The sequence below is a fragment of the Cervus elaphus genome, chromosome 7 (assembly GCF_910594005.1).
Source record: "Cervus elaphus chromosome 7, mCerEla1.1, whole genome shotgun sequence".
In the NCBI taxonomy this organism is placed as follows: domain Eukaryota; kingdom Metazoa; phylum Chordata; class Mammalia; order Artiodactyla; family Cervidae; genus Cervus; species Cervus elaphus.
In genome coordinates, this window is record NC_057821.1 from 29,891,296 (window position 1) to 29,907,903 (window position 16,608).

The 16,608-nt window shown below is 36.8% G+C and overlaps 1 protein-coding gene across 1 annotated transcript; it reads right to left on the bottom strand.

The window, feature by feature from the left end:
* Positions 1-9,436: 9,436 nt before the first annotated feature.
* On the bottom strand, positions 9,437-10,378 carry LOC122697801 (olfactory receptor 2G3-like). The gene has a single exon (XM_043908798.1). It carries the CDS (start codon positions 10,376-10,378, stop codon positions 9,437-9,439), a length of 942 nt encoding a protein of 313 aa, XP_043764733.1.
* Between the last annotated feature and the right edge of the window lie 6,230 nt (positions 10,379-16,608).

A 16,608-nucleotide genomic window follows, 5' to 3' on the forward strand; every position in this document is an offset into this window, starting at 1 on the left:
TATCCTTACCTCCCCAAATTCCTTCTGCACTTACTTGATGATGAGTTGTAATTCATCAGTTGTTCAGTGCATGACAGAGTGGGGGAGTTATGGGAGACTGACCTGTGGCTGAAACATAATACCATAATATCCAGACCTTGGTTTTCTGTTTGCATTTCTTCTCAGTTCTGCAGAGTTTCAGCCAGGCTCTGACCTACTGAAGGGTCAACTTCAAGAAGCTAACTCCAAGTTAAGGCTATCCGTAGAATTCATAGATCCACAGGAAGCTCTCCCAGGAGTTGTCATGCTATTCCTATCTTGGCTCATCCTTCCATTTAAACCTCTGAGATTCAGCATAATTAACGTTTATGATGCCAGCATGTCCAGGAGAAAAAAACCAGAGGGACTAAAAGGTGAGACAACCTCAAAGACAACCAGGAAAATGTTTCTAATGAAACACAAACGTTGGGCCTATCAGTATGGAGAGTCATCCAAGAGGAAACCAAATCAATTCCAATAAGATTTAGTGGTTGTTGATATCATTTTATATGAATAATTATATTAATACATGTGAATAATCACATTAATATAGAATATATGTTTATAGATATTATATATAATTTTATATATTATAGATTATATTTTATATGGTATATTATATTAATATATTAATGCATGTCAATATATTAATAACTATATTAATAATAAGCAATATTAAATAGGTAAAACTATACATATGCTTACTATTCTGAGAAAAATAGGACAACTAGATATAGTTGCAAAATCTTTCCAAATTATGATTCTTTTCATGTTTCACCACCATAGTGGCTCCTCATTCTCACTCTGTATTTATTATAAAAGCTATTTAATAAACATAAGATGTATATTTATTTGGTAGTCATAGCCACTGTATAAATTAGGGGTATACATTTTGATAATTCAGGTTTAGCTAATGATAATTCTAAAACTCAGAAAAATAAAACAACTTGCCCAAAATATACAGCCAAGTAGAATCAGAATCTGCTCAGTCACCCATTCATGTCCAATTCTTTGTGACCCCGTGGGCTGCAGCACAGCAGGCTTCCCTGTCCATCACCAACTCCTGGAGGTTGCTCAAACTCATGTCCATCAAGCCAGTAATGCTATCTAACTATCCCACCCGCTGTCGTCCCCTTCTCCTGCCTTCAATCTTTCCCAACATCAGGATCATTTCCAATGAGTCAGTTGTTTGCATCAGGTGGCCAAAGTGTTGGAGATTCAGCTTCAGCATCAGTTCTTTCAATGAATATTCAGGACTAATTTCCTTTAGGGTTGACTGGTTTGATCTCCTTGCAGTCCAAGGGACTCTCAACCAGGAATAAAACTAGTGCTTCTAAATTCCATCTAGTTTTTCTTTCTTCAAGTTACTGAGCAATACTAATCCAGATTCCCCAGTTTGAATGTCAAAATTAAAATTCAACATGTTTTTATCCAGTGTCTCTGCTGTATTAGCCTTTTTTTTTTCTTTCACAATACATATGTAGTAGAAAAAATAATGTACATAAAGCTGCTATGATTGTTTATAAATATTAAATCTGTAATTTTGGACAAATAACTCCAAAAGCCAGACTTTGTACTTCTTTATCATAAAAATTCTGATTATTCAACTCCTGACTTACTTGGCGTCAGATTATGATATGAAACTAATTTTTTGAAAGGAATTTATATCAGGCTTCAGAAATAAACCCAAATGTGCATGAAGGTTTACTTTACAATAAGGGTAGAACTTTATATTATTATAATTTCATGTCATCAAGAGAATTTTTCAATAGAATGTGATTGTGCCAACTGATTAAAATCTTTACAAAAAGATCATAAATTCCTACCTTCAAGTTAACTCCAAAACAATAAAAACTTTAAGTGTAGAAACAAGATAATAGCATGCAAAATATCTACAATCACTCAAAAAAATCACTAAAACTCAGGGCTTAAAATGATTAAAGCATTTGTTATATAAAAATTTCTGTAAAGAAAAATAAGATACAAAAAAATGAAACAAAAAATGTGATAAACTTCCAAAAACATTTGTGAAGCATCTTCTCTGTCCATGGAATTCTCCAGGCAAGAATACTGGAGTGGGTAGCCATTCCTTTCTCCAGGGAATCTTCCCAACCCAGGGATGAACCCAGGTCTCCCTCACTGCAGGCATATTCTTTACCGTCTGAGCCACCAGGGAAGTCCCATGTGAAAGACTAAAAAGGCTAAACTCAACATATACATGTCAATTATTTAAAAAAAAATCAGTATGGAAAAAAACCATCCAACTGAAACAACAGCAAAAGTATAGGACATAGGCTTTTGCTTGACTTTCAAACATATGATAAAATGGCTTACTCTTGTACATACAAAAATGCAAATTATATTAAATGGGTAATAATTTTTGCTTATCAAATTGCATAGAGTAAAATACTTTATATCATGTTGAAAAGCCATTTTGCTTTAGCTTTTTTTTTAGAGCATTTAAAGAGTATATACTATGTGCACAAATGTACATTTACTGACACAGCATTTCCATTTCCAGAATTCACTCAGACAGATATTCTCACATAGGCATGCAGAGATGGATGTGCAAAGACTTTACTGCAGCATTGTTTGCATTAGCAAAAGGCTACAAACATCGTAAGTGACTACCAGCTCTGGAGTTGTTAAATATGTCTTTACAAAGTAATATTATGTATTTATTAAAATTAATGAGGCAAGTCTATGGCTACAGAATTAGAATGGTCTCTAAGGTGTATATATTTGAGAGAAAAAGTTACAGGAGGGTATTGATAACACAAGATGCTATTTATTTATCAATCAGCATACGTGTATAAATAAATGTACATATAAAAACACACTTGCACATACCCTAAGTGTGCTACTTTGTATACAGAGGATATCAGGAAGAGCAGAGTGCAATCATGGAGTTAGGAGTGGAGGAGAAATTTATTTGCCCCATGAATAGTCTTTACTATGTGTATTTCTTGTCTAAGATTTTTCACATTTTTTGAACTTTTAACAATAATCAGGACAAAACAACTCTACACACCTATGGTGTCCTTCATGGGAGGTTTCCTGATGGATATAAAGAGAATGTGTTGACTGCTGTGAAAAAAATGTGCTTAAAGCCTGCAATGCAGGAGACCTGGGTTCAGTCCCTGGATCGGAAAGATGCCTTGGAGAAGGGACTGGCAATCCACTCCAGTATTCTTGCCTGGAGAATCTCGTGGACAGAGGAGCCTGGTGGGCTACAGTCCATAAGGTTGCAAAGAGTTGGACACAACTGAGTGACTAACACTTTCACTCACTTTCAAAGCTTGAAACTAAATAAACCAACATTTTACCTTAACCAAATTCTCCTTATATACATCTCTTTATTTTTCATAAAACTTGACTTTTTATTCAATGATTTCTCAAAGATATATGTAAATAATATGAAGTCAAATATTTTTACATCAATTAAAAAAAACAAACAGCAGCAGCTAGTATTCCATATCCTCTCTACCTCCATTTTCTGTTATGACAAGAAAGTACATTCAGCTCTTCTAGATTTTTTTATCTGGCAGTTTCTTGAATATTTCTAAATTATTTCAACATTTTCAAACATAGTCACTCATTGCTTAAGAGTGCCAGGTACTGCTCCATGCAGTTAGAATGCATCAGCAAATAGCAAAGATTGTTGTCTCTTTGAAGTTAAAATTTAAGGGGAAGGAGGAAGATAATAAAAAATAAGCCTAATGAATTGTGCTGTAGAGTATTTCAGAAGAGGAAAAGTGCCCTGGGTGAAAGAAACCATAGAGTAGGAAGAGAAGCAGCCATTGGATGAAATGGACAGATGGTAGAATTAAACGGAGCGGTCAGGAGAGCTCTCCTTGAAAAGGTGAGATTTAAATACTTGAAGGAGGGGAAGAAGGGAGCCACGCAGGAATAAAGCTTCCCAGCCAGAGGATGGCAAAGGCCTTACCTGGTGTATTTTAATAACAACATGGAGGCCAACAGGCTGAGCAGAGTGAGTCAGGAGGGGGTTGGGAGATGAGGTCAGGAGATGCCACTGTAAGAATTCAGGCTTTTCCTGTGCTTAGACATCTGGGGCTTTAAAAAGAGAAATAAAAAGATGAATGATTTACCTTGAATTTCAGAATATCTGTTGTGCTTAGAATTCCCTGGAAGCATGGAAGTGATTACAAAAATAGACACTGAAACAGTAATCTAGCTGAGAGATGATGGAGACTCAGAGCAGGGTGTTAGCAAGAGAAGTGGTGAAATTCTGAATATCTTTGAAGTTGAAGATAATAGGATTTCCAGATGCATTGGATGTTGGCTGATGTGTTTTATTTCTGCCTCCCAATCTTTTAAAAGCAGTTAGATGTCATACTTTTCTCTATAAGTCACTTACTGTCTTCCACCACTAGTGATAAAGAACCCACCTACCATTGCAGAAGATGAAAAAGAGACTCAAGTTCAGGGTCAGGATGATCCCTGGAGGAGAATCAGGCATCCCACTCCAGTATTCTTATCTGGAGAATTCCCATAGACAGAGGAGCCTGGTGGGCTACAGTCCATGGTGTCTCAAAGAGTTGGACATGACTGAAGTGTCTGAGAACACAGTACCTACTTCCCATCTCCCTAATGTTTATAGATCTCTTCTCTGCTCATAGTTTGGCTCCAGTTCGATTTGTTCTTACAGATTCATACAATTTTGTATTTAATACAACTTTTATGTTTTTTAGAAAGAATGGGAATAAATATTTTTGCTAAATTTACTATGTTTAGTCAGAACCATTTTTCAAAAAATCTATTTAGATGGCTGGTTATGAGAACAAAATAATAGAAAATATATGTTAAGCTTAAAAAAATGCACCTTAACTTTTTATTCAGCAAAGATATATACAATTACAAAATATAAGGTGCCATATTATTTTTATTCTTGATATATATCATTGGAAGTCAATGATGTGATTTCCATCCTTCAAAGATGATGCCCTCTAAGCCTTACCAGATTCAGGATTTTCTTTCCTGGAAGACAACTTTCTTGATTCCACACATATTTGCAGTTTTATCTCTTCCTTCAAAGTACTACATAGTAAACAGTGAAAGTGATAGTTGCTCAGTCATGCCTGACTCTTTGTGACCCCATGGACTGTAGCCCACCAGGCTCCCCTGTCCATGGGATTCTCCAGGCAAGAATACTGGAGTGGGTTGTCATTTCCTTCTCCAGGGTTGGAAATCTTTCCAACCCAGGGATTGAACACGGGTCTCCTGCATTGTGGGCAGATTTTTTACTATCTGAGTTACCAGGGAAATCTCAGGAATCCCCTATAAAATAAATTTCATGATTTATGAAGCAATTACAATAGAGCTATCCTTTAGTATGAATTTTTTAAACACATAGATATTCTATATGCTTGCCCTTTTGTTTTATTTTGCATCTATCATGATCTTCAATTACTTTTTAATTGCTTCATAAATCATGAAATATATTTTATAGGAATATTATATATTATTCTCCAATAATGCTAGGATATTCTAATTCTTCACAGTGATAAACATACAATGGTGCATAAATCATTACTGATTGAATAAATTAGGGATAAACTTATGTGTTGATTTATGATTCGGTTTGTCACTTCTTAGTGCACATGTTTTCATCGTAAGGAGAGTTCTTAAATGGTAGAGATCACAGGTTCATTTTCTTTAGTATGAATTTCTTACTGATTTAGGTTTAATGTGAGAAATTGAGTAACTGTGAAAATTAAAAAGGTTAACTGTGAGGATAATAGGGGGAAAGAGACAGCTTATAGTTATAAAACTAAAAGAAACCATATGGATGATTATACAGGTGATTAATGGATCCTGCTGGTACAGCTTTTCAGGAGATCCTTGCCAATAAAGACGTCATCTGTTACTATTACAGTAGATGAATCCAGTCTGGAGGTTGGGAGGTAAACTATAAGCAAATATGAAGTGTACTAGGAATAAAGATATCTTTGTTCAGAGTTTACATGAGGAATACATTTTCCCCTCGGCGCTGGCAATGGAAAACCACCAAAATCAAAACAAGACTTAGATACTATAATTGAGTCACAATTATTAGATCATAGTAGACTAATTACTATGGGCTTGTCTATGAAAAAAAAAAAAGCATGTTTGAATGAAACAACTCACCAACATATTTGGTTAGATGTCAAAAGCAGAACTCATTTGATTTTCATAAGTGAAACTAGTAGAATTGTGAGTTGTGACTACCCACAAAATTTATGCCTGGAAAACATATATTTACTATCAAGGCCACTCAGTCTGATACCATGCTTATCACCAAGATCAACAAAGTTTATTAATGGTAACTGACATTGGTCAAATTCTTACTATATGCATTCTAAGGCTGTCCTCACTTTAGAAATGGAGAAAATGAGGGTTAGAAATGCTTAGTGATTTACCTGGAGTTATGCAGCTGGGAAATAAATGATGGAGACAGGACATAGAGTCTGATCTCTGAGTTCAAATATTCTTTTAATGCATGCCTGTGTCCTTTTTTATTTTTTATTTATTTATTTTCCATTTATTTTTATTAGTTGGAGGCTAATTACTTTACAATATTGTAGTGCTTTTTGCCATACATTGACATGAATCAGCCATGGATTTACATGTGTTCCCCATCCCTATCCCCTCTCCTGCCTCCCTCCCCAATCCATCCCTCTGGGTCTTCCCAGTGCACCAGCCCCGAGCACTTGTCTCATGCATCCAATCTAGGCTACTGATCTGTTTCACCCTTGATAATATACATGTTTTGATGCTGTTCTCTCAAAACATCCCACCCTCGCCTTCTCCCACAGAGTCCAAAGGTCTGTTCTGTACATCTGTGTCTCTTTTTCTCTTTTGCATATAGGGTTATTGTTACCATCTTTCTAAATTCCATATATATGCATTAGTATACTGTATTGGTCTTTACCTTTCTGGCTTACTTCCCTCTGTATAATGGGCTCCAGTTTCATCCATCTCATTAGAACTGATTCAAATGTATTCTTTTTAATGGCTGAGTAATAATCCATGGTGTATATGTACCACAGCTTCCTTATCCATTCATCTGCTGATGGGCATCTAGGTTGCTTCCATGTCCTGGCTATTATAAACAGTGCTGTGATGAACATTGGGGTGCACGTGTCTCTTTCAGATCTGGTTTCCTCGGTGTGTATGCCCAGAAGTGGGATTGCTGGGTCATATGGCAGTTCTATTTCCAGGTTTTTAAGGAATCTCCACACTGTTTTCCATAGTGCCTGTACTAATTTGCATTCCCACCAACAGTGTAAGAGGGTTCCCTTTTCTCCACACCCTCTCCAGCATTTATTGCTTGTAGACTTTTGGATAGCAGCCATCCTGACTGGTGTGTAATGGTACCTCATTGTGGTTTTCATTTGCATTTCTCTGATAATGAGTGATGTTGAGCATCTTTTCATGTGTTTGTGAGCCATCTGTATGTCTTCTTTGGAGAAATGTCTGTTTAGTTCTTTGGCCCATTTTTTGATTGGGTCATTTGTTTTTCTGGAATTGAGCTGCAGGAACTGCTTGTATATTTTTGAGATTAATCCTTTGTTGCTTCGTTTGCTATTATTTTCTCCCATTCTGAAGATTGTCTTTAACCTTGCTTATAGTTTCCTTTGTTTTGCTAAAGCTTTTAAGTTTAATTAGGTCCCATTTGTTTATTTTTGCTTTTATTTCCAAGTATTCTTTACTACCACACTACTATACTTGTCCTTTCGGAAATAACAGCTTAGGCTCGGTTGTCACCACTGAAAGGAAATGTGTCACACTTTTTGAGTGGAGAAAATAAATATGTTTTTTCCATATTATGAAGACAAAAAAAAATGGACTAACATTTTTGCCACCTTTTCAGGTGATTATTTTTCATTTTCTTTCCTTCTCTCTCTCTCTTTCTTTCTTTCTTTAGAATTCTGTTTTATTTGGCAGACTTTCTGAGGACTTCAGGCCTGGGAAGCAGCCTCTCAGAATAGCTCTTTTCAGGTAGTTATTTTTCCATCCAGATACAAAGGAGTAACTAATTATTGACTATGTAAATTGAACATAACTGTAAGCAGTAAGCATATATAGACTAAAATAGAGGGAATATTATGATCAGAAAATTAGAAGATTGAAAAGATGTTATTTGCTATTTATTGATCACTTTTTGCATATGCTTTACTTATTGTTTTGTGCTGGTCTCAGCCTATGGGTAAACAGTGTTATGGCTGGATTAGCCCTTGTGGTTCTTATGATTGCAAGATGCCCTCAATAATAACCACTGAGAAACTTGAAAAAAGGACAAGATTCATTACTAACAAGTTCAAGAGTATACATGGCAAGTCTGGTCTTGGATAGAGAGAGAGCAAGTCTAGGGTTCTGCTTTCAATGAGGCTGAAGGTGGTGGCCTTGGGTTTCTGGGTTCCCTCTTCATTGGTTAAAACATAAGAGAGGGAATTAAAAGAGCAGGAAGTGAAAAACAAGTGGCCCAAATTGTCAGTTACCTAAAATCAACCAAGATCTCTGAAACAAAAGAGTCTAAGAATATGGGATTGGGGGCAGCCTGGCTCTTTATCTATTCATGTGGTTAGCAATGGTTCTTTTTAAGAACATTTGAAGTGGATGCCTCCACAATCATAGCTTAAGTCAGGCACTTGCATTACAAAATGAACAAAGAAAAGCTTCTTAAACTTAAACACTACATTGCCTTTTGGATCTTTTAATAAACATAATAATGACATTCATTCATTTTTTACTCCTAAGTAAATGTGATACAAAAAAACTTTAATAAAACTTGCACAAGCTCAGAAGGGAAGTTGTGGAGTTAAAATCCACACATTTAGAGTCTGTTCTCTGCACTGGACACCACACAGCAAATGAAAGCTCTTTATTGTGATAAACAGGAAATTACTTTTAAACAGAGTTGTTTCCAGGAATTGTTAGAATACTGTTGGGAAGAGATATAGTGTAGAAGCAGCCAGGGAAATGGTTGTTAAGCACCTCATAAAAATGGAAAGAAATGAAAGACTAAAAAGAGGGGAAGGAAGGAAGTAATAAAAAGGAGGGAAGGGAAGGGGAGGATAATACAGGAGAGGACAACTGGAAAATAGAATGAACAGTGGAAAAGGGGAAGGAAGATTGAAGAAAAGCAGGAAGGGAGGGCAAGAAACAGAAATTATGTGAATAATGGACAATTAAAAGGTGTGGGGAAATAGCGGTTTCAAAGGGTCCAAAAGAAGCCTGGGAAAGAGGTTGTGAGGACTGATGATTCTGAGGCCAAGTAACAGACAGTAATGCAGACTGTGATGATTGCGTGTGTTCCTAATAGGTTAGTGTTTCTTTAGAGAAAGAATGTACAAGATGGCCTTCAGCTTAATTTTGCCATCAAAAAATCGACCTCTATGTGCTCAGCTTCATTTTTTTATGAGCCCAGGTCTCTGGCTCTGTGAAAAAGTCTTCCCAGTGCTCCTTTCACATCTTTATTCCTCAGCGTGTAGATGAGAGGATTGAGGGCTGGAGTCACTACTGTGTAGAAGAGGGAGATGAATTTCCCGTAAGTATGGGCATAAGAGCTGTTGGGCTGGATGTAAACAGCTGTGATGGTCCCATAGAAGAGGGACACTACCGTCAAGTGGGATCCACATGTCCCCAGGGCTTTGCCCCAGGCCTGGACTGACTTGATCCTAATAACTGCCTTGACTATATGTCCATAGGACATCAATATCAGTGCTAAGGGCAAGAGGAGCAAGACCAATGAAGCAATGAATAGCTGGACCTCATTGGCATGGATGTCCACACAAGCAAGTTTAATCATTGAGGGTACTTCACAGAAGAAATGATGGAGCCACCGGTGTCCACAGCGAGGCAGCCAGAGGGTGACAGTGCTTTGGGTGAGAGTGTTTCCTACTCCACTCAGCCACGCAACCCCTGCCAGAGCCTGGCACAGCCGTGGGTTCATCACGGCTGCGTAGTGGAGAGGTTTGCACACCGCAGCATAGCGGTCGAAAGCCATTACAGCCAGGAGGATGCACTCAGTGGAGCCCAGAGCCAGAGAGACGTAGAGCTGGACAGCACAGCCCAGGGCTGATATGGTCTTGGCTGGTCCTCTTAGGTTCCACAGCAGCTGGGGGACAATGCTGGTAGTAAAGCAGATATCGACTAGGGAGAGGTGAGTAAGGAAAAAGTACATGGGTGTTCTGAGTTTAGGGTCTGTAGAGGAGATCAGAATAATGACTGTATTTCCCAGCAGAGTCAGGAGATACGATACCAGAACAACCACAAAGAGTATCTTTTCTAGGTTGGGCTGATCAGAGAAGCCCACCAGGACAAAGTCTTCTTTGACACTGCTACTGTTCATGCCCATCACCCTGTTCACAAAAAGGAGGAAAACACTGTAAGAATTTAGAGAAAGGATAATGTATTGGCCTCTGGTCAGAATGTGGTGGCGGCGGTGGTTTAGTTGCTAAGTTGTGTCTGCCTCTTACGACTCCATGGACTGTAAGCATGTCAGGCTCCTCTGTCCATGGGATTCTCCAGGCAAGAGTACTGGAATGGGTTGCCATTTCCTCCTCCAGGGCATCTTCCTGACCCAGGGATCTAACCCTCACCTCTTACATTACAGGCAGATTCTTTACCAACGGAGCCACCAGGGAAGCCAATATCAACCTTTTAAAATTTCTCTTTGAAACGCTGACTCTGAGGGAAATTATTGTGCCCCATAGAATAAATTTTGGCAATGCCGTTCAGAAGCTGCAGCAAATGACATTAAAGTCGAGACTACAAAGAGACGCACATGATGGCTAACTGTAGAAGAAAGAATTTTCTTGAGAGATAACTATCAGAAGATGAGATAAAATTTATCACAAAAAAATAAAGAATAGCAGAAGAATAAAATGCATATGATTAATTTATAGCTTATGAAAAATCATTCAAATTAAATGGGGAAAACCCAGTAATACTGATGTTTAATATATGTAAATAATATATGAAAATAATACTTCAATTCTTCAGCTGAGTTGGGCCTTTTTTCCCCAGGATTTTCATACATATAAATAATAGCCTACTTCTCGAGATTATAGAGATTATTTTTCCTATAAAATGGCAAACATTTGGCTATTGAAAGGAATAATATTTACATTTATATCTAAATATTTAATCATTATGCTCACATAATTTCAAAAATGTATTTTTTGAAAATGGATTAGTCAACTCATTTAACCCACCACTTATTAGTGATATAAATTTATGAACATATTCAGAGCAAACCTCCTTGCCTTCTTTGGTGAGTGGTGTTGAGGAAGGGAGTCAGCTTTCCTGTCTTATGTGTTGAAAGAAGAGGTGGTTGAATCTGATGAAAGGATGAGGATCAGGAAAGGAAGCATCTTTGGTGGGATGAAAAGGCTGCTTCAACGCACTTCAAATCCACATCAAATTTTTATCTTCAGGAAGATTAAATGGCCAGGATTTGTAATGGACTTTTAAAAAGTCCAAACAGCTAAAATGCAAATGTTTGAAGTATATTCACTGATACAAACCTTATTCCCCAAAGACCATAACTCTATTTCCTGCTTAAGACAAACAGGTGCTTTTACATGTCATCAGTGAAAATCACTCAGGTTTCAAAATTCTTCCTTAATAATTGCATATCCTAAAATTGTTTTATTACTTGTTGGGAAAATTAATCATGGAAGTAAAATATATTCTTATATATAAGATGTATTGATTTAACTTATCACGTAAAAATGATACTTAGTAGAACCCAGTGAAAAGGAAAGAAGTTAAGGGAAGCATCCGGTGTGGAATCTAGACATTCAACAGCAGCATGATGTCACTGAGTGATCACTCAAACTAGCAAAAGTAAATAACAGTAAAATGAGCATACAAAAGGACCTCTAAGGAACAAACCAGTTTATATTATACAGACATATTTTTCTTATAAACGCTCTCACAATTATATATCTTCATATGCATGCACAAAAATACACATACATGCATACATGCATAATTCCTTCGATTCTATTATTCATGGTCAATTCCCAACTATTTAGTTCCCTAAAAAGTACTCATTTTTCCTATCAAAGGAGTAACAAAAAGCCAAACCCAGGTCTCTTATTTGATTTTCTTTAATTCAGACTGCAGGTTGCTACCTTATCCTCTCAAATGAGAATTTCTCCTGTGTTTTAAGTCCTGCCACATTCCCCCACACTTATATGCAATACCTCAACAGAAATACCATGAAAGATCAATTCAGTTATGAACTTGCTCCTTATTTATACACAAAGTTATAACAGTATGTTTACTTTAGGCTTCTAGAAGGATTCTATTCCACTATGATGCAAAATTTATCATCACCCATGTACCATATTATCTCTACACCTGGATGAACATCACTTTAAAATAGAATCTCAATTTGCCATTAAAATTTAAGAGTCATAAGCATGATGTAGATATAAAAGCAAGGTATCAGAAGAAGTGAATAAGTTAAAAGAGGAACATTTCCAGATTTCCTTTTTTTTTTTTTTTTTGGAATACTGATACTCTCATTGTGAAAAAGAACTGTAAGTCATAGGATTCAAATTATTATTACCTTGAAATGAGCTCTGAAGGCCCATTTACTAGTTTTAGGAACTGTTATTTAAGATGGAGCTCCCTGAAGTTCAGCAAGTCAGGAGAGACTGGAAAGGACACAGAACATCAAATATGGAAAAGTTCCATGGAAACAGTTCTCCCAACATGGCAATTAATATCAGGCTCTGTAGCATCATAAGAAGAACTATCCCAGGAGATGATCCTGAAAGGGATAGTTTTATCTCTCTGATTTTTCAGTTTTGTTTCCATCTAGGCCAAACCACCTCTTGATGAAAGCCTCTAGATCAAAGTGAAAGAGGAGAGTGAAAAAGTTGGCTTAAAGCTCAACATTCAGAAAACTAAGATCATGGCATCTGGTCCCATCACTTCATGGGAAATAGATGGGGAAGCAGAGGCTGACTTTATTTTTCTGGGCTCCAAAATCACTGCAGATGGTGATTGCAGCCATGAAATTAAAAGATGCTTACTCCTTGGAAGGAAAGTTATGACCAACCTAGATAGCATATTAAAAAGCAGAGACATTACTTTGCCAACAAAGGTCCATCTAGTCAAGGCTATGGTTTTTCCAGTGGTCATGTATGGATGTAAGAGTTAGACTGTGAAGAAAGCTGAGCGCTGAAAAATTGATGTTTTTGAACTGTGGTGTTGGAGAAGACTCTCGAGAATCCCTTGGACTGAAAAGAGATCCAATCAGTCCATCCTGAAGGAGATCAGTCTGAAACTCCAGTACTTTGGCCACTTCATGAGAAGAGTTGACTCATTGGAAAAGATCCTGATGCTGGGAGGGGTTGGGGGCAGGAGGAGAAGGGGACGACAGAGGATGAGATGGCTGGATGGCATCACCGACTCGATGGACATGAGTTTGAGTAAACTCTGGGAGCTGGTGATGAACAGGGAGACCTGGCGTGCTGCGATTCATGGGGTCACAAAGAGTTGGACATGAATGAGCGACTGAACTGAACTAAGGCCAAACCACAGAGATATTTGAAGTCAGCCCTCATTACCATCGAGTGCTGAGTTGTTTTCTCATTTCTGCCATATTCATATTAAATTTCTAATAATATAATCTATATTATACATATATATACCTGCTAGTTACAAATATATTCTGCTATATTTGTAATTGAAGGCTACAAATTGAATTGTAATCTTGAATATTTGTATATTTAAGAATATACAAAAGGAAATCTTATATATTTGAATTGAAGATACAAATATATCTTCATATTTTCTGTATTTTAAATTTTAGCCAGTCTGGTTGTGTATTTCATGATTTCAATTTGTACTCCCCTGATAACTGATGAAGTTATCTAGTTGACCTCACATTAATAATTGTCTGATAATTGACTAAAAATAACGTAAATGTGAGAAACTGAAAAATCAGTCTTTGACTACAGAGACTAATAAACATTCCTGCTAGATTCCCCTTTTCCCTCTGCACAGGTTTACCCTGGCAAGTTCAGAAACTACACTTATCAGCTAGAGGCACAGAGGAAGATGCACAAGGTGGAAAGCAGGGACTGAGCTCACCCAAATCCCCACTGTAAAGTCTCAGACGGGAACAGGCTCAAGCTCAGGAAACACAGAATCATTACATGTAAATTAAGTGTCATTTGACAATGGACATTTTAATTACTAATGTGAAAACACTTTATTATTAAAAGTTGACATTTTTACCATTTGAAAATGGCTGGAAAGATTATGGGACATTCTAAAAATGTAATCCAGGAGCAGGGAAAGAACTGCTACATGGTACAGGCAGGATGGATAAAGGAATAAAATTGTTGTTCTTCTACTTTAATCACACCCCATGAGTACTTACTGGGTACTGATGGGATATCATGGGTAAACATGGGCTGAGTTTTGCTAGGTGTCAGGCACTCTGACAAGCTGTTACATGAGGTACCTCACTTATCACTCACCACCCTAGGAACTTGGTATTATTGTTCCACTCACTATAGTGGAATAATTTTACCTACAAGTTCAATAACTTGCCCTGAATATTAAGAAATTCTGGGTGTTTAAATATTAATTGAACAAAAGATGAATGACAGCATATTATAGAAGATAAGGAATAAATTAGATCATAATGCTGGAGAACCTGGAATGTTGTGCTTCTTAGACTTTATTTAAAAAAAGAAATGACTGACCCCAGATGGAGTCACTGTGTTAAGCTCAGGAAAGTAAACCAAGACACAAAACTTAACCTAATTGTAGCTACAGCCTCTTTCAGGAGTGTGGTTTTAGCTATCAGTCTAGAATTTTCTTGTCAACACATTGAAATAAAATTAATATTTTCTGACAGTACTATAAAAATTTAAACATAAAATTTCTTCTCTGCTCTTAGCCTCCTCTCTCCCCACACAGTGAATTGTGTCTCTACGTTATGTGTTGATTAAACCTGCCCCATTGGCAGGAACACCTGATTATCCATAAAGGGCAGCCACAAGACAACTCCTTAAAAGACAACATTTCTTCTTGATCTTGTTTAGGGTCATATGACTCACCATGAAGGTGCTAAAATCTGATTATATAAACTGTCAAGAATACATCATTTGATGTACAGCCCTCTGTCTCAAGAAACTTATATAAACTATGTTTTGACTTCTAATGGGGGAACAGTTCTCTGAGCTTTCTGAGATGCTCTTCTTGGGCTATAATCCTTGAGTTTGGCTCAAATAAAATTTTCCAATTCTTTCTTAGATAGGCTGAAGCTGATTAAATTTTTGTTGACAGTGCCTATGAGGTAATCTAATACATAGTCCCTTTTCATCCCCCATAGGTAGCTTACCTGAACCTGAAACAATCCAGTTTTATCTCCTTCTGCCTATAAAAGTCTCCTATTATGTATAACTTTTCTCTGCTTAGTAGATGGGAAGCTACCTGATTTATGACTTGCTGAATAAAGCCAATTAAATCTTAAAATTTATTAGGCTGAATTTTTGTTTTTTGACATTAGTAATCAGTGGCTCAGTGGTAAAGAATCTGTCTGCCAATGCAGGAGATGCGGGTTTGATCCCTGGGCTAGAGAATGAAATTGCAACCCACTTTAGTATTCTTGCCTGGGAAATCCCATGGACAGAGGAGCCTGGTGGGCTACAGTTCATGGGGTCACAAAAGAGTTGTACACGGCTTAGCAACTAAAGAACAGCAATCATTTGAAGCCATTTAAATTAGAAATGTAGAATTATATATGGAAAATAATTTTATGGAATAATCAAACTTATGGAGAAAAGAAAGGTTTGAAGAAACAGTTTGGAGATTTAGAAATTCAGTCATAGATAACAACAAGTGTCTAAGAGACTAGAAGGTGAACTATAGGAGCTGCTTGTGTTGGTGTAAAGGTCTGTTGTGAAGCAGAGAGCATGTTACACAGCTGAAGGCACTCACAATCATTGAAATAACTATAATCTCCACACCAAATATATCCATCAACTCATTTCAGCTCAGGGTCACATACTTGCAAACTTATTTAAAATCAAGATACAAGATCTGGATTAGGGCAATGGAATGTGAATAAAATGGAGGGAAAGGATTAACATAACAATAGGGAATAAGATTAAGAAGACTTTGATATTCATATGAGGGTCAGGTAGACATAACTATAAAGTAGAACTCATATTTAGATTTTTTGCTGAGTTAGAGGAGTTATGAAAAGGAATGGGGATACTTTGGTCTATTTAAAGGTTATTAAAATAATTTTAGAAAGTGGTGAAAATTTCTATCAGAGAGAGCAAATGGCTAAGGTCTATCAAGTCATCATGAGGTTTTAAATCACAAAAGTGGTGTAGAAGTAGCCTTGATTATTGTGTGGCTTCTATTAATAAATAACAGGCCGTGGGCCAAGCTCAGATTTACTTATCACAACAGTCATGTAAATTAGGAACTATTGTTACCACTCAAGTTTTAAATACTGATCTACTTGATTAGCTTGATAGATTGGGTTTTGAACTCAAGTATTTTGACCCAAAATATCAATCATATTCTTTTCAGCACAGATGACAC